The sequence below is a fragment of the Mus caroli genome, unplaced genomic scaffold (assembly GCF_978045245.1).
Source record: "Mus caroli unplaced genomic scaffold, Mus_caroli_1 scaffold_4, whole genome shotgun sequence".
Lineage (NCBI taxonomy): Eukaryota > Metazoa > Chordata > Mammalia > Rodentia > Muridae > Mus > Mus caroli.
This window is the reverse complement of record NW_028227259.1, coordinates 38,497,198-38,514,326: the sequence shown is the minus strand read 5'-3', so window position 1 is coordinate 38,514,326 and position 17,129 is coordinate 38,497,198. Positions and strand designations below refer to the sequence as shown.

General features: G+C 50.6%; 1 protein-coding gene across 3 annotated transcripts in view; it reads right to left on the bottom strand.

Moving 5' to 3' along the window:
* Positions 1-3,017: 3,017 nt before the first annotated feature.
* The window catches only part of Afap1 (actin filament associated protein 1), a 111,718-nt gene continuing 97,606 nt past the window's right edge, over positions 3,018-17,129 (bottom strand). For all 3 annotated transcript variants that reach the window (XM_085836640.1, XM_029477636.2, XM_021163596.3), the window contains 4 exons: positions 13,221-13,385; positions 10,788-10,978; positions 9,249-9,413; positions 3,018-7,193 (listed from right to left, as the gene is read on the bottom strand). In XM_085836640.1, coding sequence (XP_085692766.1) covers positions 7,167-7,193; positions 9,249-9,413; positions 10,788-10,978; positions 13,221-13,385 — 548 coding nt within the window. In that variant the 3' untranslated portion in view covers positions 3,018-7,166. The remainder of the gene's footprint in view (positions 7,194-9,248; positions 9,414-10,787; positions 10,979-13,220; positions 13,386-17,129) is intronic.

Below are 17,129 nucleotides of genomic sequence, written 5' to 3'. Positions count from 1 at the left end.
AAGTGGAGTATAAAATGCTGGAGCAAAAAAAAAAAAAAAATGCTGGAGCCCCACCAGTGCCTAATGGGCCCACGTGCTGCTCCTGGGGAGAGGGGTAGGCTGGGACAGGACAGTAGCCAGCTTACAAGTGAGTCACACCACAGTGAGACCACAGGGATCAAGTGTGGTGGAGCCCAGAGCAGAGGGATGAAGCCAAGGAGCAGAAGGTGCCCATCCGCAGGACAGGGCAACACAGCCAGATGTGCTGGGCCCATCCATCCCCAGGACAGGGCAACGCAGCCAGATGTGCTGGGCGCGCTGTATTTTTAGGAAAGTCAGAAGTGAGGTGGGGATACTGAGGAAGCAAGAGAAGACAGGAAATTATCTGGGGAACAGAGAAAATGGCCATGGGGGTGGGGCAAGCAGGAAAGTCGGCAAAGGGAGGAGGGCCTCTACAGATTTGGATCACAGAACTGAGTGGAGACTACCCTAACTATGGTGTTCTGAGCCGACATAGTGGTGTATGTGTGTCCTCAGGCTACTGAAAGGCTGCAACACCTCCAGACTCCATGCCTTCTTCCCGTGAGGTCTAGAGGGTTTGATCAGATCACATGGCCAGCACAGGAAGCCCTTTGGTGTGTTTTGGTGCCTTCTGTTCCGCCTGTCAGCTATAAAGCAGGAGTACTGCCTCCAAATATAGACATAAGAGACAAGATGGCCAGCACACCCATAGACAAGAGCTACCAAGGGTCCCCGCATCTGGTACAAGAGACAACCAGAGATGCTGTCATGGTACAGTGTGCCTGGATCATGCAGGGTCAGCAGCAAGCATGGGGTGGAGTGGTCCAACCTTAGTTCTAGGATGCAGGCAGTGGGCTGTGATAATGAATTGCGGTTTTCCAGGCTGTGTGAGTTCTTTGCCCTCCCTGTGTGTCAGCAGTCCTTGTCCCACCCTAGCCATGTATCTCAGGAGCAGGACATACCTGCAACCAATTGTGCATTCTGTAAGCCCACTAGAGGGACAGACTGTGATCTCAAGGCTGTTGGGCAGGTGTATAGTAGTTGGGCATTGGACATCACCACTTTGTAGGTCCCCTACAGGGTGTGATATGAGCTTGGCCCAGTGACATTCTAAGGCAAGCCTATGCTGTGTAGCAAAGGGGATAGAAGCCTCTCTCATGCGTATAAATTTGGGAGTGGTTTTCCTGAGCTGTGCTGTCAGCCATTCAGGTGCCTCCATGATCCCTTAATCTCCCTTTTCAATCATTCCAGATACAGCAAACGGATTGGGCATATTGGTCTTATTAGACCCCCACTTTGCTCCTCAGAGATCCAACCAGCAGCATGTCTTGTGTGTAGCACTCGGCATCACATCTGGCAGACCGCTGAGGCAAACATCCCTTAGAAGCAGGGGGCACAGGCTCTGGACTGGCCAATCTGCACATGAACAGTCACTTGGCATTTCTAGAGACAGGTGGGCCTGAAGAGAGCCACACTGTGGGCCAACTAGACTCCTAGAGGGGAGGCTTGCACCCTAGGCAGGAAGCAGCAGCTCTGCTCTGCCTGGTGCTTACGAAGGGTCCTTGTTGGGGCATTCGCCATGTTCCTGTACTGCCTGGCTCCCACCTTCAGCTCAGGAGGAATGCATACCTGTCTCCTCCCATGGAGTCTCTATCCCAGCTGTGCCTCCCACCTGAGCTCTTGACTGCCTTCCCATGAGGAGAGAGGTGTTTTTTAAACAGCCTTATAAAACCTATGTCTCTGTCACAAACTTCCCAAGTCACAGACATCTAATAGTGTTTCCCGCGGAGGCTCCTGCTGTGCACCTAATAGGCTCCATGACAGCGGGTTACAGACTATAAGCCACAGCACAAGTACCCTAGGGTGATCTGTGGCCAAGCACTGAGTCATCCTCTGCTTTAAATGACACTGAGCAGACCCCTCATTCTCATCCAGCCCACAGGGACTCCAAAACCAAAGACATCACTTAAAAACTGGCTCAGTGACACTGGGCCAATGCTTAGGTCTCAATGGATGACCCTGGACAAGTGAGGGTAGGTTCTTCCTTCTCAGAGCCCCAGGGGCCCCCACAAACTGAATTTCTCTGATGAATAGCTCTGTGACCTCACAGTCGCCCTGAAGTCTGGGTCCCATCTCCAGATTCAATGCAGTAAGATCCTCCATCACCTGTGATCAATGACTGGACTGTGCCCACTACCCAGTACCTAAGCCAGGAGTGGCTTGAACGGACCTCCAGGTTAACCCATGCCCCTGAACACCACCAACACATACATCCCTCACCACACTCCCCAGGAACTCAGACCCAATGGCTCTCGATCCGGATGTCAAGCCCAGTAGTAGGTCCTAGACTCAGCTCCTGCTGGACCTATCATGCTCTCTCCTCTGGGTATCCTTCATGGTAGCAGTCCCCAGTGTGGGCAGGACCTCCCTGGGCAGGTTCCCACCTCTGCTCTGATGCTTGATCCACCAGCCAGCCATCAACTGGCATGTGCCTGTTGAAACCATAAAGGCTCCTCTCTACTTGACAGGACGTCCCACAACTTCTCCATGTCCACCCCAGCCCACCTCAACCCTCTTCTGATGGTCTCCCTGTCTCATATTGGGCTGTAAGCAGTCATAGCCTTTATTTAAATGCTACTGCCTAATTCAAAGAACCCCCCCCCCCACCCACACACACACACCTCTCAGAACTCTACTAGGCTTCAAAGCTGCTGCCTCATCTACAGTTTCTCAAATCTCCATGCAACGTTGCCCACCAGAGTGCATCTGTGTCTGCTGGTACCCTGAGAGCAGGCATCCAGGGGATTCATTCTGTTTCCAGCGCTTGGCACCAAGTCGGGAGGTGAGGAGGCAGTGATGGTGTCTACTGAGTTAAATACTCAGGTCCCAAACCACTCAGAAAAATCCCCAAGGTCCTCTAAGACAGAGGGTTTCCTGTGTATGTTACCCTCCCTGTGCACCAGTGAGATGCAGCCCCTCCCACCTGTCAAGTGATCAGAAGTGATGACTCAGACAACTACGGACATCTCCTGTGCCATGAGCCACTGTCAGGAGGACATGAGGCTGGGCCACACAGCACAGTTTTATTAATACACAAACAAGTTCCGCCAATGGGCGCCAGTCAATGGGTACACGGTTAAACAACAGTAGAAAAAAATCCGTTTTTAGAGCAGAAAAGTGGGGTGAAGGGACTATGGGATGGGGGACGTGGACTGAAAACTAGGATCTTTCATTGCAAGTCTCTTTACATAAAAAAATTTTTACTTTCTGAATTAAATACATTGAGCTACACAATCAAAATATATTTACAGTCATTTCAAATGGGCTACCAACATAGTTAACTAAAACAAACAAACAAACAAAAAAAACCCAAAAACAAACTTTCTCTTTTCTTTGCCTGTGTCTTTCCAAGATTATTTTAAATATGATTTTAGTTTTTTTTAAAAAATACATTAAGGAAATAATTACATTCATAACGTGAAAACATTTTACAACTTAGAGCCACGAGCAATTGATTTGGAATATCTAGAATGTAAAAAAACTGGTGTTAGAATGTAGAGTAAACCTTTGTTAGAAAATCAATTATCATATTAAAAACAGCTTTGGTCCCTATGAATTATGAACTAAAGACACCACTTTGAAAGGCTAATCCAATCTGGCGTGTGGGAAACCCAGGTTTCCAGAGACCACAGTGGTGTGTCCCCCCCTACTGGCAAAGGGTATTCCTCAAAACTGAGGAGTGGGCTTCCCACGCCAGGGCCATGGCCATGGGGCTGAGTGGTGTGCATATGGCACAGGGGGGTTATTTTCAGTTTATTTCACAGTAGAAACCCAGCTCTCTGGCATGACTAGTAGCAAGTCAGTGGGAAGAAGACCCAGACATTCAATTGCTTCTATAAAAACCATGTCATGAATTTGAAATGTTTCTGACTCAAAATTACTTTAGAAAAGAAAAACGGAGAGGAAGAGCACTCATTTTGATGTTGCCTCACCCATAGAATGGACCTTGCAGGTGCTGGTGAGAGTAGAGATAAATGACTTGGCTCAAGTATCCCCAGAGCACAGGGCAGAGGTCAGTAACAAGGGAGGCTGTCCCTGGCCTTTGGGAGGAGAGGCCAGAGACACCCCTGCTGCTGCCTGCTGGTGAATTCTATCTGGGAACTGCAGTCCCCCACATAGCAGAAATCTTCCTCCATGGCCTCAGGGCCTGGGACATTGCTTTCCAAAGCAGATTTTCTAAAAGTCCCATCAGCATGGACGTGCGGACACAGAAACAGCCAAAATTGGGGCAGTGGACAGATGAGGAGGATGGGTGGGTGAGGCGGGACCAAGGCATGCATGGGACACTCGAGGCAGGGGAGCAGCAAGCATTCTGGAAGAGGCCATGTGACCCACGCTCATCCTTGCAAGAACACTGGTAAATGAGATTGTGTGACACTGAGGGCCCCACCCCCATGCCCAAGCCAGGGACCACAGCAAGTCCCAGGCCAGCAGGATATTTGTAAGCAAATGGTTAGCTAGTAAACGGACACAGAAGTAGAGGGGTTTGCCCGGCGGTGGTGGCACACGCCTTTAATCCCAGCACTTGGGAGGCAGAGACAGGCGGATTTTTGAGTTTGAGGCTAGCTTGGTCTACAGAATGAGACCGGGACTACACAGAGAAACCCTGTCTCTGGAAATAAATAAATAAAAAAAAAAGTAGAGGGGTTTGTGAAAGCTGATGACAACTTGCCAAATTGTAACAAAAAGTAGACCCCTAGAAACATTGTGGCCTCAGACAAAGAGAGGCGGAGCAACTCCCATGATCCAGAGGACCTGATTGCTCACAAAAAAGGGTTCAGCCCTCTGCCTACCTGGCTCCACACAAGGCAAACCTGTGGTATCGATGGCTGGGGTCATGCTAGTGGCTTTGGGAGGGTCATAGAATGAGAACACTGAGACTCCTGACAGGATCATGGGTGCCTAATATGTACATATATAAATTAAAACTCTATTTATTGAACATATACAAATAAATAACTTATTTTGAAACAAATGCTCTCTCAACTAGCTTTCTGACCAAATCTAAGAACATTAATGGGAGCCCAGGACATTGGAGCCCTGTGTTGGGAGCCTTACCTTCCCCGGGACCTACTTTATATGGTGCTGAGGAACTTACAGGATCCACCACAGTTGAATGGATGACAAGGCTGGGGTTTTTTCAGCACAAATTAGGAACACCAGGAGCCTAGAACCTGCTGTGTCTTCATCAGGACAAACTCAGCTGAGGCTTATTTGCTGGACATGATAATTCACTGTGTCCCTCTATGCTGGCCAGGGTTGGCTGTTAAACTGGACATTTTCTCCTTGTTTTGGTAACAATCAAAGCCTGGAACAGCTTTCCTGGCAAAGCAGGCTGCTATCAGAGTGGCCAAAAGCATTGCTCTGAGACCCAAAGCAGCAGAAGTCTACGGAAGTCCCTTTCAGAGCATGGAATGGTCACAGCTCCCTGTGATGACCCAAGGGGCTCCATGAACAGGCTGGCATGTGTGGAGGCTGTATCCCTCATCCTGGTCCTACACAGTTTCCTGGCAGAAACTAGCCCACGCAGATGCTGGTGTGAGGAATCCTAACTGCCCTTTGGAGGAAGGCACTAGAGCAAAGCACCATTAGACAGCTGGCAAATGTCTTACACTGGGCTAGTCTGGGACAGACCTTCAGCTAAGCAGCTTCCACGTACACTATGATGTCCCTGTACCCTGGTGACCACTTTGCTGCTCTTTGGTGACTCCAAGGTAGCTGCTTCAGGGCTCAAGCACAGAGCATCAGTCATGGCCATGAAGACTGCCCAGAGAAGGCCCTTAAAGGCACCACTACAGAGAGAGAGCCTGGGAGACTCCTCATGTGTGTGCTAAGGACATTCTGGGCTGTGATGGGAAGGCTTGCCCCTGGTACAGCATCACCAGGTTCTCACCCATGTATAACTGGTCCTGTACAAGTCTGCAGAGATGCCTAACTTCCAGGTCACTGCCTGCATCTTCCCATGGTGGAAAGGTTTGGACTGTTACCGGGAAGCCCAAAACGCCAGTTTGACACTCAACCCCCTAGAGTAGAGGCTAGCCCCATGAGCTGTAGACAGCACCTCCTAAGCAGCTGAACTGTCCTACCAAGTGCACAGGGGCAAGCAGGAGAGTGAGAGGGGCCCGCACAATCCGAACCTCAGCATGGGAGTGCACCCATGATGCACAGCTTCGACTGTAAACTGGAGGAAGGTGCTCTGGAAGGATCGTCTCTGTTCAAAGATGGTCCAGGTTAAACTATAGGTTCTAGACCCCACTCTGTTAAATCCACAGGCAGATGGCGGCCAACGTGCTTCCTGGGCTGAGGAGTTCCTGCCCGGCAACCCAGGAAGCTGGGGTCTCAGGCCAGGAGAAAGGGTCATATGCTACCCAACGACTGAAAGCTCTGTGCTGACTCTCATCATAAACTGGGAGGAAACAGGGTCTCTGAAAAGTCCCTAACGTCCAAGCATAGCACATGAAGAAAAAAAAAAACAAACAAACAAAAAAAAAAAAACGGAGTGGGGGAGGCATTTTCTTTAAAAGCAAACATGAAAAAACACTGGTTAAAAAGAATGACAACTTCTCTATCCTGGTGACAAAAGATTTTTGTCCAAAACCAAAACTGAATCTTCACAGCCCTATTTCTCATGGCTTCACCTCCATTGACAGGGGACAGGCGGGACGGGGAGGGGTGTGCAGAGACACGGGAGCTCATGCTGCTGCAGAGTAGGACCCTCTGGCAAACAGGGTGAGGTACGCAGCTCTGACCGCACATGGGGAAGGCTCGGGCCACCCTGTCTCACAGGGGCGCACGGTCCACGGGCTGCAGGCTGGAGCTGAGCTGAGGTCCCCAGAACCGCCCCATCTGCTAGAGGGCGCCTCAAAACAGCTTGTCAACCCCTTTCATTTCTGCTTCTTAACAAGTAAATTTGGACACCAAAGTTTTAAAGTAAACTTTCCTAAAGGGCACCATCATACAGTAGAAAGCGTGCACGCAAGCCAGCCAAGGGTCAGCGTCAGACTCGTCCAAACTTCTGCGGTCATGTTCAGGCCACTCTGGGAGGCACACGTGTCACACGCGAGGCTGGTGGCAGTACACAGTCTCTGGGCGTGGCTGGGCTCCCTCTATGTCCCATTCTTCAGCTCCCACTCCTGGAGGAGAGAGATGTGTGAACGCAGACAGTTTGATCCTGGCTACCACAAGTTGCTATGGTCCATGAGCCTTTGAGAGCTACACAATGTCTGGGCTCAGCCACAGAGAACAGAATGCAGTAGCCAGCCAGAGATAAACCCAATCCAAATACCCAACAGGAGTAAATAGGTAAGTGTGGCCCCTGCAGACATGGGACACTCAGCAGGCAGAACCGGGAAGGGAGAGCTGACTGCTGGGATATCATGTGAGTAAGGACTACATATCCTCTGAGGCAGTCAAGTTCACAGAGATAAACAGTATCATAGTATGCATCTGAGGCAAGGGAAGAATGTGGTATTGGTTGTTTTGGTGTTTCATCTAGCAAAATGAAGTTCCAGAGGTGGGACACGCATGGGGATGCCCTATTAATAGGTCAGGTTAGTTTTGCTTCTTTTACCACCAGAAAGTGGGTGATGGGTGGCTGGATGGGTGAAGTGGACACAGCCGCTGTAAGGGGCGGGGTGCAGCATCAGGGCAGTGGGCCTTGCACACTGCCCTCAGACATGGGGCTCTCAGCACCTATTCTCAGGAGGTGTCTGGGGAGGATGAGACGGGGAGCTGGCCAGGCATTTTCCTCTGCAGAGACAAGCCACCAGTCCAGAGCTGTGGCACGTCCCTCCCTCCCTGTCCCAATGTTCCTGATTCTGCCAGCTGTTCCATTAGGGTTCGTATTTCTGCCAGTGCGATACCATTAGCCACTAATTACCCGTGAACTTTTGATTCTAGAAAAGTCAAGAGAATGTTTAGCCTAGTCAATATGTCCCCCACCCCAAACTCACGGGGCCCCTCTGACACTAGGACTGTTCATTCTTCTCAGGTCCATTCCTGAGGCTGTGCCAGAGATCAGCTGCAGTGACAAGAACCTCCAAACCTCCTGTCATGTACTGGCGACAGCTGGGACCAGACGCCCTCCTGTGCTGTATGGGAACTGCATGAAGCTGTCTGTGTCTCGAACTGACAGTCATAGGCTTCGTGTTCTCCATCAGAAGGGGACAAAGCTGAACAGCCAGAGCCAAGGGAGCTTTTCTTTCATAGCATAGCTCAGCTTCTCACCCCTCTCCTCTGATGGTAAAGATACCAGGAGGGGAATCATGCAGCTCCTTTCTAGCATGGCTTAGACAAAATGGTCCTCTACATAGGAGAATCTGACTATAGACTAAGAAGCCTGTGGGATGTGCAGAAAAGTCACTGGAATGTCAGCTCAGTAGCCTTCTCCCAGTCAACGTGAAGCCTTCCAGAAAGCATGCTTTCTGGGGAAGCACACACACTGTGGGGCTGGGCTAGCACAACAGCTAGCAGAATCCGAGGACACCCTAAGAGCATCACACAGTCCTTCCCCTACATGCAATTTGTCCAGGGAGGGGCTGGGACTGCTGAACACTCAACACATCAATGCCAGCACTACAAGGCCTGGGGACAGGGCAAGGTGCACACCCAGCATCCTCCATCTTCAGGACAGAGGGACACCATCTGGACTCAAGTCCCCTCCCCAGGCCAGCTCAGTCCCACCTGCTGCTGCTTCCATTCCATTTCACCCCATTACAGCCGCTTCCATTATCATGGGCAAGAAGCGCTGGCTCTGGCCATCTAGAAATTATACTTTGAGAATCCCTAGGGTTTGATCGTGACAAAGGTTGTTGGTGGCTCCTCTTCCTGACTGCAGGGAGTAAAGGGACCCTAAGTTGACAGCCAGGGTGCTGGGGACAGCCTAGAAAAAAAAATGGTTTTTTTCTGGCTTTTTCTTTCCTTGGAGAATCACAGTAGGTAAGTGCTGGAAAGGATATCATGGTCACTCTGCCCAGTCTGTGTTGCCCAAAGAAGACAAGCCCAGGGAGTGGTAATCTTGCTCATTTCTGAGGTGACCTAGAGCTTTGGGGGCTCAGATTTGGTGGCTACCTTTGAACCCCAGCCTCTAAGGCTTTTGGGGGACAGCTGGAGGAGTACTTGCTCAGTACCTCTGGCAGGAGACTGAGTGCCAAGTGCAGTGGGGTACCTGGCCCTGCCAGGGGTCTCACCTTGGCCTTCTGCAGCACGTGGCCACGGCAAGGGGAGCTGCCTGAGGACGGCTGGCTCTTCTTCAGGACGGCTGCACTGTTCACAGGCAAAGGCCCCTCAGCATCGCTTGTATCACAGCTGGAGATGGGAGAATTTTCCAGAGTCCGATGCCGAAACACAGGAGACTGTTAATGAGAGGAGAGTCCTGTGTGAGGGGCGTTCTCAGCCACCGGCATTTCTTGGGGAAGAAATAGTTTAGTAAAACAGAAATAGATTTGGAAATGGGCAAAACTAGGAAGGACCAGCACAGGTCGTTCCTGATCCCAGGGGCACTTTCAGAGGGATGGAAGACCGAGAGGCCAGATTCCAGCCCACACTCCTATCCTCACCTCCTCTCTCACCTGCCCATCAATGTGGTGCTTCCTAAGTTTGTCAATGTTTCCTGGAGCTGCCTGCCACTGAGAGGGTCAGGCCTGGTAGCAGAAGCTGCCAGTAGCAGGCAGCATTAGCCTGGCATCCCAGGACGATGAGCGGCCCCAAGTGACACTGGGTCTGTGACCACTCCCACTGTGGCAGATGCTGGAGAGAAATTTTTGGAAACCTCAAAATGAAAACAACTTATCACCTTGGCTGCCTTGGGTCTGATTTGGCTTGCAGGCTCTCCCACATAGGATCGCAAATGGTCCTTTGAGAAAGCACGGTGCTGTGGAGACCCTGTTGTCATTATATGACTCAGAATGTCGGAAACACACTTGGGATGTGCAGGGTGTTGCTTCAGAGCAATATCAGCCCAGAGTTCCTGTGAGGGCCCCTGACTGGGAGTGCTCCCAGCTCAATGTTTTGGCAGCACAGGCCTTTCCTCGGACATCTTCAGAGGCCATGGCGACTCTGGGTGGGTATGGTCACTAGTGTAATGACAGAATAAAGACCCATGTCTCAGGACAGGGGAAGGGCAGTATGTGTCTGCAGCAGCAGAAGGACCTGTCTAACAAGCCACTCCTCTGAGGATGTGGTCTGCCTACAATTATTCGTAATGCTGTCACCAATGCAGGAGGCAACCCCAGTGCACAGAGAGGAGTCTCAGGAGACACAGGAGGCATGGGCACCCATTCCTGAGCTCCTGAAGGCCATGGGACAGATAGGGACAACAGCAAGTCTCAGTGGCTGAGTCAGGTGACAATGAGGAGCCATGACTAAAAGTGAGAGCTCAGACTTGACCGGTGACCCCCTCATGCCCCATTTGGGGTATAGATTATTATGTTGCAGTCTCTGCAGCTTCCAGACACCGGCAATACTGTCAGGGTGAGAGCAAGTTCCTGCCTGGCAAACTGGTGTCAAGTCAGACCAGACCAAAAGGTAAGAGAGCTGGCCTTTGTCACCTGACCATGCAGAGGAGGTCTCAGTACTGGCCTTTAAATACTCTGACAAACATATGAGACATCAGTGCCTCCAAATACTCAACATAGTGGAAACATTAGGCTGATACCATGCACAGTGGTGAACATGCTATCTGAGAGATCATGGAGCACTTCTGTGGGCTGTGCCTTCAGGACACTTACCTGTGGACTGGATGTCCCTGACCTGGGCTCGATGGCCAGTCCTAGGGTGACACCACCTGCCAAGGCCTTCTTCAGGCTCTCCTTGACCTCAGTCAGCTCCAGCTCCAGGCTGACACGCTCTGCCTCCCTCTGCTTGCACTCTTCCTCCAGCCTCTTCAACTTGTCCTCCAGAGCTGCCTGGGTCTTCCTGCCTGAAATCCCGAGGACACATGGTCACCTCAGAGGGGCCAACCTAGCTGAGTTCTGCTAGGCCTTCCCCACAGTACTCCAGTCCAGCTGTTCCCTGCAGAACCCAGACCCTTTCCTAATAACCGGTTGCTGTGTGAGATTAGGGTCAGGGGTCAAACATAATCCTACACAGCCCAAGGGGTCTCATGACACTCACTTAAATAAGGAGAGGTCTCAAATTCTACCAGTTACTTGTAGACTATGGTTTGAATATGTTGTGATGGTTTGAATATGCTTGGCCCAGGGAATGGCACTATTTGGAGATGTAGCTTTGTTAGAGGAAGTGTGTCCCTGTGGGGGTGGGCTTTTTTTTTTACACATTTTTTATTAGATATTTTCTTTATATACATTTCAAATTTCAAATGCTATCCCGAAAGTTCCCTATACCCTCTCCACACCCTGCTCCCCTACCCACCCACTCCCACTTCTTGGCCCTGGCATTCCCCTATACTGGGGCATATAAAGTTTGCAATACCAAGGGGCCTCTCTTCCCAGTGATGGCCGACTAGGCCATCTCTGCTACATATGCAGCTAGAGACACAAACTCTGGGGGTATTGGTTAGTTCATAATGTTGTTCCACCTATAGGGTTGCAGACCCCTTCAGCTCCTTGGGTACTTTCTCTAGCTTCTCCATTGGGGGCCCTGTGATCCATCCTATAGATGACTGTGAGCATCCACTTTTTTTTTCTTTTTTGGTTTTTTGAGACAGGATTTTTCTGTGTAGTCCTGGCTGTCCTGGAACTCACTTTGTAGACCAGGCTGGCCTCAAACAAAGAAATCCACCTGCCTCTGCTTTTAAGGCCCTTGTCCTAGCAGCCTGGAAGCCAGTCTTCTCTTGTTTGCCTTTGGAACAAGATGTTGAACTCTCAACTCTTCCTACACCATGCCTGCCTGGGCACTGCTATGCTGCCACTTTGATGATAGTGGACTGAACCTGTAAGCCAGCCTCAATTAAATGTTGTCTTTATAAGAGTTGCCTTGGTCATGGTGTCTGTTCCCAGCAGTAAAACCCTAAGACAATTATTTATGCTGCCATGGTCACAAAACATTGCCCATCCATATCTCTGCAGGCCTTGGCATATAGTTCTCTAAGGTTTGACAGTAAACTTGTCTCTTTGAAATTTGTTGTGATGACCAACGTGGCAGGAAATGCACAGAGATGGACAGAAAAGACAACTGAGTCAGGGAAGTGGGCAAACCATAGGACACGGGAAGCCTGGCTCCCAGAGACACCTTTCTGCTTCTCTGTCCTGTGACTTGACACAGGCAGGTAGAAAAGCTGCCATTACACACCATGCTCCCTCCCTGTCATAGATCTGGGTCTCCACCCCTCTCAGGCAGCCTGTTACGGACACCTTGCCCAACCCACTGCCACAGATTATCCTAGTGGACCCATCTTCACCTCCCTTCTTGTTCTCTGTCCCTTAACTCACTTCCCTGAACAGCCATAATTCAGACAGAGTTCAGTTCTGGTTAACTATGATGGCCATATGCACCAGCCTCAGCCCACACTGAAGCCTTCTGGAAGCCGGTGACCTCTCTGGGCTCCCCCATCCACTGCACAGCCCCCCTTCTCCTCAGCTGGTAGAAGTTAAATATGAAAAGCCTTGCCCCAGTACGGGCACTGGCCAGGACCAGAGGGAGGTGTTAGCTTCCATCCTGGATCAGGAAGTCTGGTAGGAGCAAGGCCTAGCCTGCGCCTGGGCACTTCCCGTCTCTAGGCACCGCTACCCCGACAGCTGTCCTCGCTCACTGTCCCTCTTTTGTGGTCACTACCATAGACCTTTCCTCTGGTTCTCAAACCCAGGTACAGCCTTGCTCTCCCCAGGCCCTTCCAAGAATAGAGAGCTGCTTGACCTTGGCAGAGCTCTAAGAAAACGTCTCAGCTCCCTTGGCTGCTTCCTCCACAGAAGCCCCACTGAATCACCTCAGGCAAGGAACAAAACCTACCAGTCTTGGCTGTCAGCACCTGAGGCTGGAATTGCTGGAGTCTCTCTGTGCAGCTGGGGTCAGGGCACAGTCCCTGCCTATGGTGGCATCATTGAATCAGCCCTGTGCTACCCTGGGCTCCCCTACAAGGCTAGCACCCCAAGAGGCAAGGCTAAAGAGGCAGCCTTAGCCCATGGAGCTGAGGGTGAGCTGAATGGAATCTAGAACTCCAGCAGGCACAGGCACGTGGGCCATCAGGGCCAAGTCCCCCATACCTGCATTTACTTCGATGGCGGCCCTCAGGTCCTTCCTCTCTTTCCGCAGCTGTGCCAGCCTGTTCCGAAGGGCCTCTTTCCTCTTCAGCAGCTCTTCCTCTTTGGACTGTAACCGCTTGGCATCTGCTTCTACCCGGTTCTTCCCGTATTTGTACTGCTCAGCATCTGAGCAGGGAGTACAGGGTTAGCTCAACCAGAGGAGTCCAGGTGCCGATGCCTGTGGCTCAACAGCTCTTGGGGTACACAGAGCTGTCCCAGGCTAGTCCTAACAGCCTAGCAGGCTTGGAGCGGGGACTTTACTCAACTCCTCTAATACTTTGATCTGCATGTTTACAAATAGAGACAGAATACTGCGGAGTCCCTTCAGTGTTCCTCCCCATAAGGTGTCAACCTTCAAATAATTGTCAATAAGGCTCAGAGTGGCAATTCTGGAATCTGGCAAGGCAGTGACCTGGATAGTTCTGTCAACCTGATACAATCTAGAGCCATCTGGGAAGAGTGTCGTAAGGAGGATTACCTAGAACAGCTTGGCGTGTCGCCATGTCCTTGAGGGAGTGTTTTGATTATTGCCCCCCTGCATTTTGACACCCTGACTGTGGGTGGCACATATCACCAGGCCCTGGAATGTGTGCCAGGGCAGGGGACTGGCTGAGTGCTGGACATCAGGGAGGTAAACCATAGATTTCTTCTCTCCACTCTTGACTGTGGGTGAGAAGAGTCTGGCTGCTTTAAGCACCTGCCTTGACTTTCCCAGATTTCCCAGGTAACCTGTATCTGTAACCTGTACCTGTAACCTGTACCTGTAACCTGTACCTGTAACCTGTACCTGTAACCTGTAACTGTAACCTGTACCTGTAACCTGTACCTGTAACCTGTAACTGTAACCTGTACCTGTAACCTGTAACTGTAACCTGTACCTGTAACCTGTAACTGTAACCTGTACCTGTAACCTGTACCTGTAACCTGTACCTATAACCTGTAACTGTAACCTGTACCTGTAACCTGTACCTGTAACCTGTAACTGTAACCTGTAACTGTAACCTGTAACTGTCAGCCAAAGAAACACTGTCTTCCCTACATTGCTTTTGTTGGGTCACTTGTTACAGCAAAAGAAATGAAGCTAGAACGGCAACCTGTTACTGTGGAAAACAACCTCTAGAGGGTCTGGAGGGATGGCTCCATGGCTAAGAGCACTGGCTGCTCTCCTTGAGAACCAGAATCCACGTCCCAGCACCCATGTCAGCTCACAACCATCTGTAACTCCAGTTCCAGGGCATCCCACACCCTCTTCTGCCCTCCTTGGTCACTAGGCATATCCATGATGCACAGATGTACATGTAAGCAAAACACACAGAAAAAAACAAAGCCTCCTAGGGTTCATGTAGTCTTCTCCATAAGCAATGCCTCTCTTCACCCCATGTCTGTTCTTAGCCTACCCCTGGCCTGAGATTTTGGGGGAGGGAAGCTTCTCCAGCAAACAAAATGACAGAAAGGCAGCATATGTTGCTTGGAGACCCACTATATAGAGGACAGTCTTGGAACCCCATAACCTAGAACGGATCTCTTCCTCAGTTTCTCCTCCTGTGAAATGGGGACGAGAGCAGGCCGTTCACAGGCGGCTATAAAAATTCAATTAATATCTATAAAGCACTTAAAGTAACTACCCAAATGAGTCCTGTACAAGTAGCTGTTAAAATTTAATGACTGAACAGTGAATTCGTAAATAAGTAAATGCATTGTGGGAAACCCAGTATCCTGGACACCAGCACATAGCGGTTCACACAGTATTGAACCCAGGCCCCACCCACAGTCTCTTCAGCCTGGATTATAGTTTCAGGTTGCAGTGTTGTTGTGGGGAAGTCAAAGCAGGAACTAAGAGCAGTCAGATAGGAGTTTAGGAAAAACCTCCCTGGAAAAGATGGTGAGGGGCAGGAGATGCTCACATGACTGGCCAAGGCCCACTGACCCCGAGGTTGCTTCTATCATCTGTACACCCGCCATCTCTGAGGGTAGCTGGACCTTGCCTGCCCATCTGTCACTGCCTATCTGCATGTCTGTCTGTTTCAGAGTAGAAGCCATGGAGGGACAAGGACTGGTGTGTGTGTTTGTGTGTGTGTGTGTGTGTTTAAAAGTGGATGCACATCCCTAACACAGATAATTATGTGATGAGATGCCTGGGGTGGAGTGGACTTTCCCGGCAGCCCCCATGGCAGTCGGGCTGACTGACTTGTCAGTCCTGCTCACGCAGTGCCTGCCCTGTGCTGGCTGTACCATCACTTCTTCAATAATGTGCCCTATTCATGGAGATGTGTGCTCTTCCCACATCCAGTCAGCACTCCTTCCCTCACCAAAAACACCTCCACAGAATGACATTGCCTGATCCTCAGCCCAAGAATAACCACCCTGTCTTGAGAAACCAAGGCACTCCCAGAAAATTCCATGCTAAACTGTGCAAACGCCACTGTCTAAACCAATATGTCCCCCAACAAACCTACAGACAGCAGCTTATAAATTTCCCCGCCATTTGGTCCCCATGCAATAAACTCTATACAACTGTAATGCGATCGGCTGAACTCTGCAGAAGCGAGGGATGCAATTATTTTTCTCTTTTGTTTCCATTAGATGTCACCAAAGTTAATAAAACATTCCCTACAGAAGGTCCCACCAGATACCGGGATAAATCATCCATAAAATAAAGCAAGCAGAGGGCCGTGAGAAACTCCAAGCTGACGGTGCCCGCGTGGGATTCAGATCTTGCTTAACAAGGCATTTTAAGCCAACGCATCCCTCTGGCTCCTGCACCTCCCTGAATGAACAACACTAAGAACAAGAGTGTGAGCACACCCAAGACATAGGGGAATGAAATTACAGAGAGAGAGGGCCAAGGGAAGTCGGTGACAATGAGGAGACCCAGCCTGATGGGCTCCTGACATGCTTATTTGAAATGCAGGTTTGAAAGCACAGGAGTAGACAAACTCCTCTTGAGAATTCACAGGTTCCCTGGGGCTGAAGCAGCCAAATGTCGCAGAAGTCCCAAGGCACATCCATGCTTTGACCATGGAAAAAGACAGCCTTTCTGTGCCCTTGTGCACTCTGACCCTAAAATGGATGCTAGTCCCATGTAGGTCTGAGGCCTTTTCTCTCCATGTAGGAATGGAAGTCCCCAGGTGAAGTCTTATCCACACTGTCACAGAAGGTGATCTGTTAACTGCATGGCTGCAGACTGGAAGGCTCAAGTAGGAATCCCAAGTAGCGGTGGCATGTCATGATTTGGCACAGACACTTGCTTGGCCCAGACTGATGGGGGAGCTCCAGGACCTGCAGAGCCTCATGCAGTCCTTATGATGCCTGCTTTTCCAAGCTGGCATTATCTCCTCACTGCATCCCCAGCAACAAGTGAGCACCCTGAATGATTAAGTCCCATGAGCTGGCTGGCTGAGTGGTAGATCACCCAATGTACCTGGGCAGGACAAATGCAAACTCAAGACATCAGCACACCCAGATCTCGCTGCTGATGGAGGGTGGCTGCTGAATTCTCAGGCAGGCTGTGTCTCTCTCTGCCTGCTCTGTATAGCTGGCTCTGCAGTCTGAAAGCCTGGCTCACATCCTAGCTCAGTGGCTGGCCTGTGGTGAGACCTCTGGCTTTCCTGTACTACCTGGGGCTCATCCCTCATTTGCATAACAGGGTGCACAGCCTCTACACTGACTACACAGCTGCCCTGCCAGAGACCAGCAGGAGTGGAAGGTGTTGGCTATGCACTGTGATCTGAATAGAAGTAGAAAGGCCTCCTGTGCCCTAGAGCATTTGGGGGCTTTGGTTGAGGCACCCAGCATCACCATCCCCACTGCATCAACCACAGCGGTTGACTACCTGCACATCTGACAGACGAAGGGGCTGTATTCACAGTT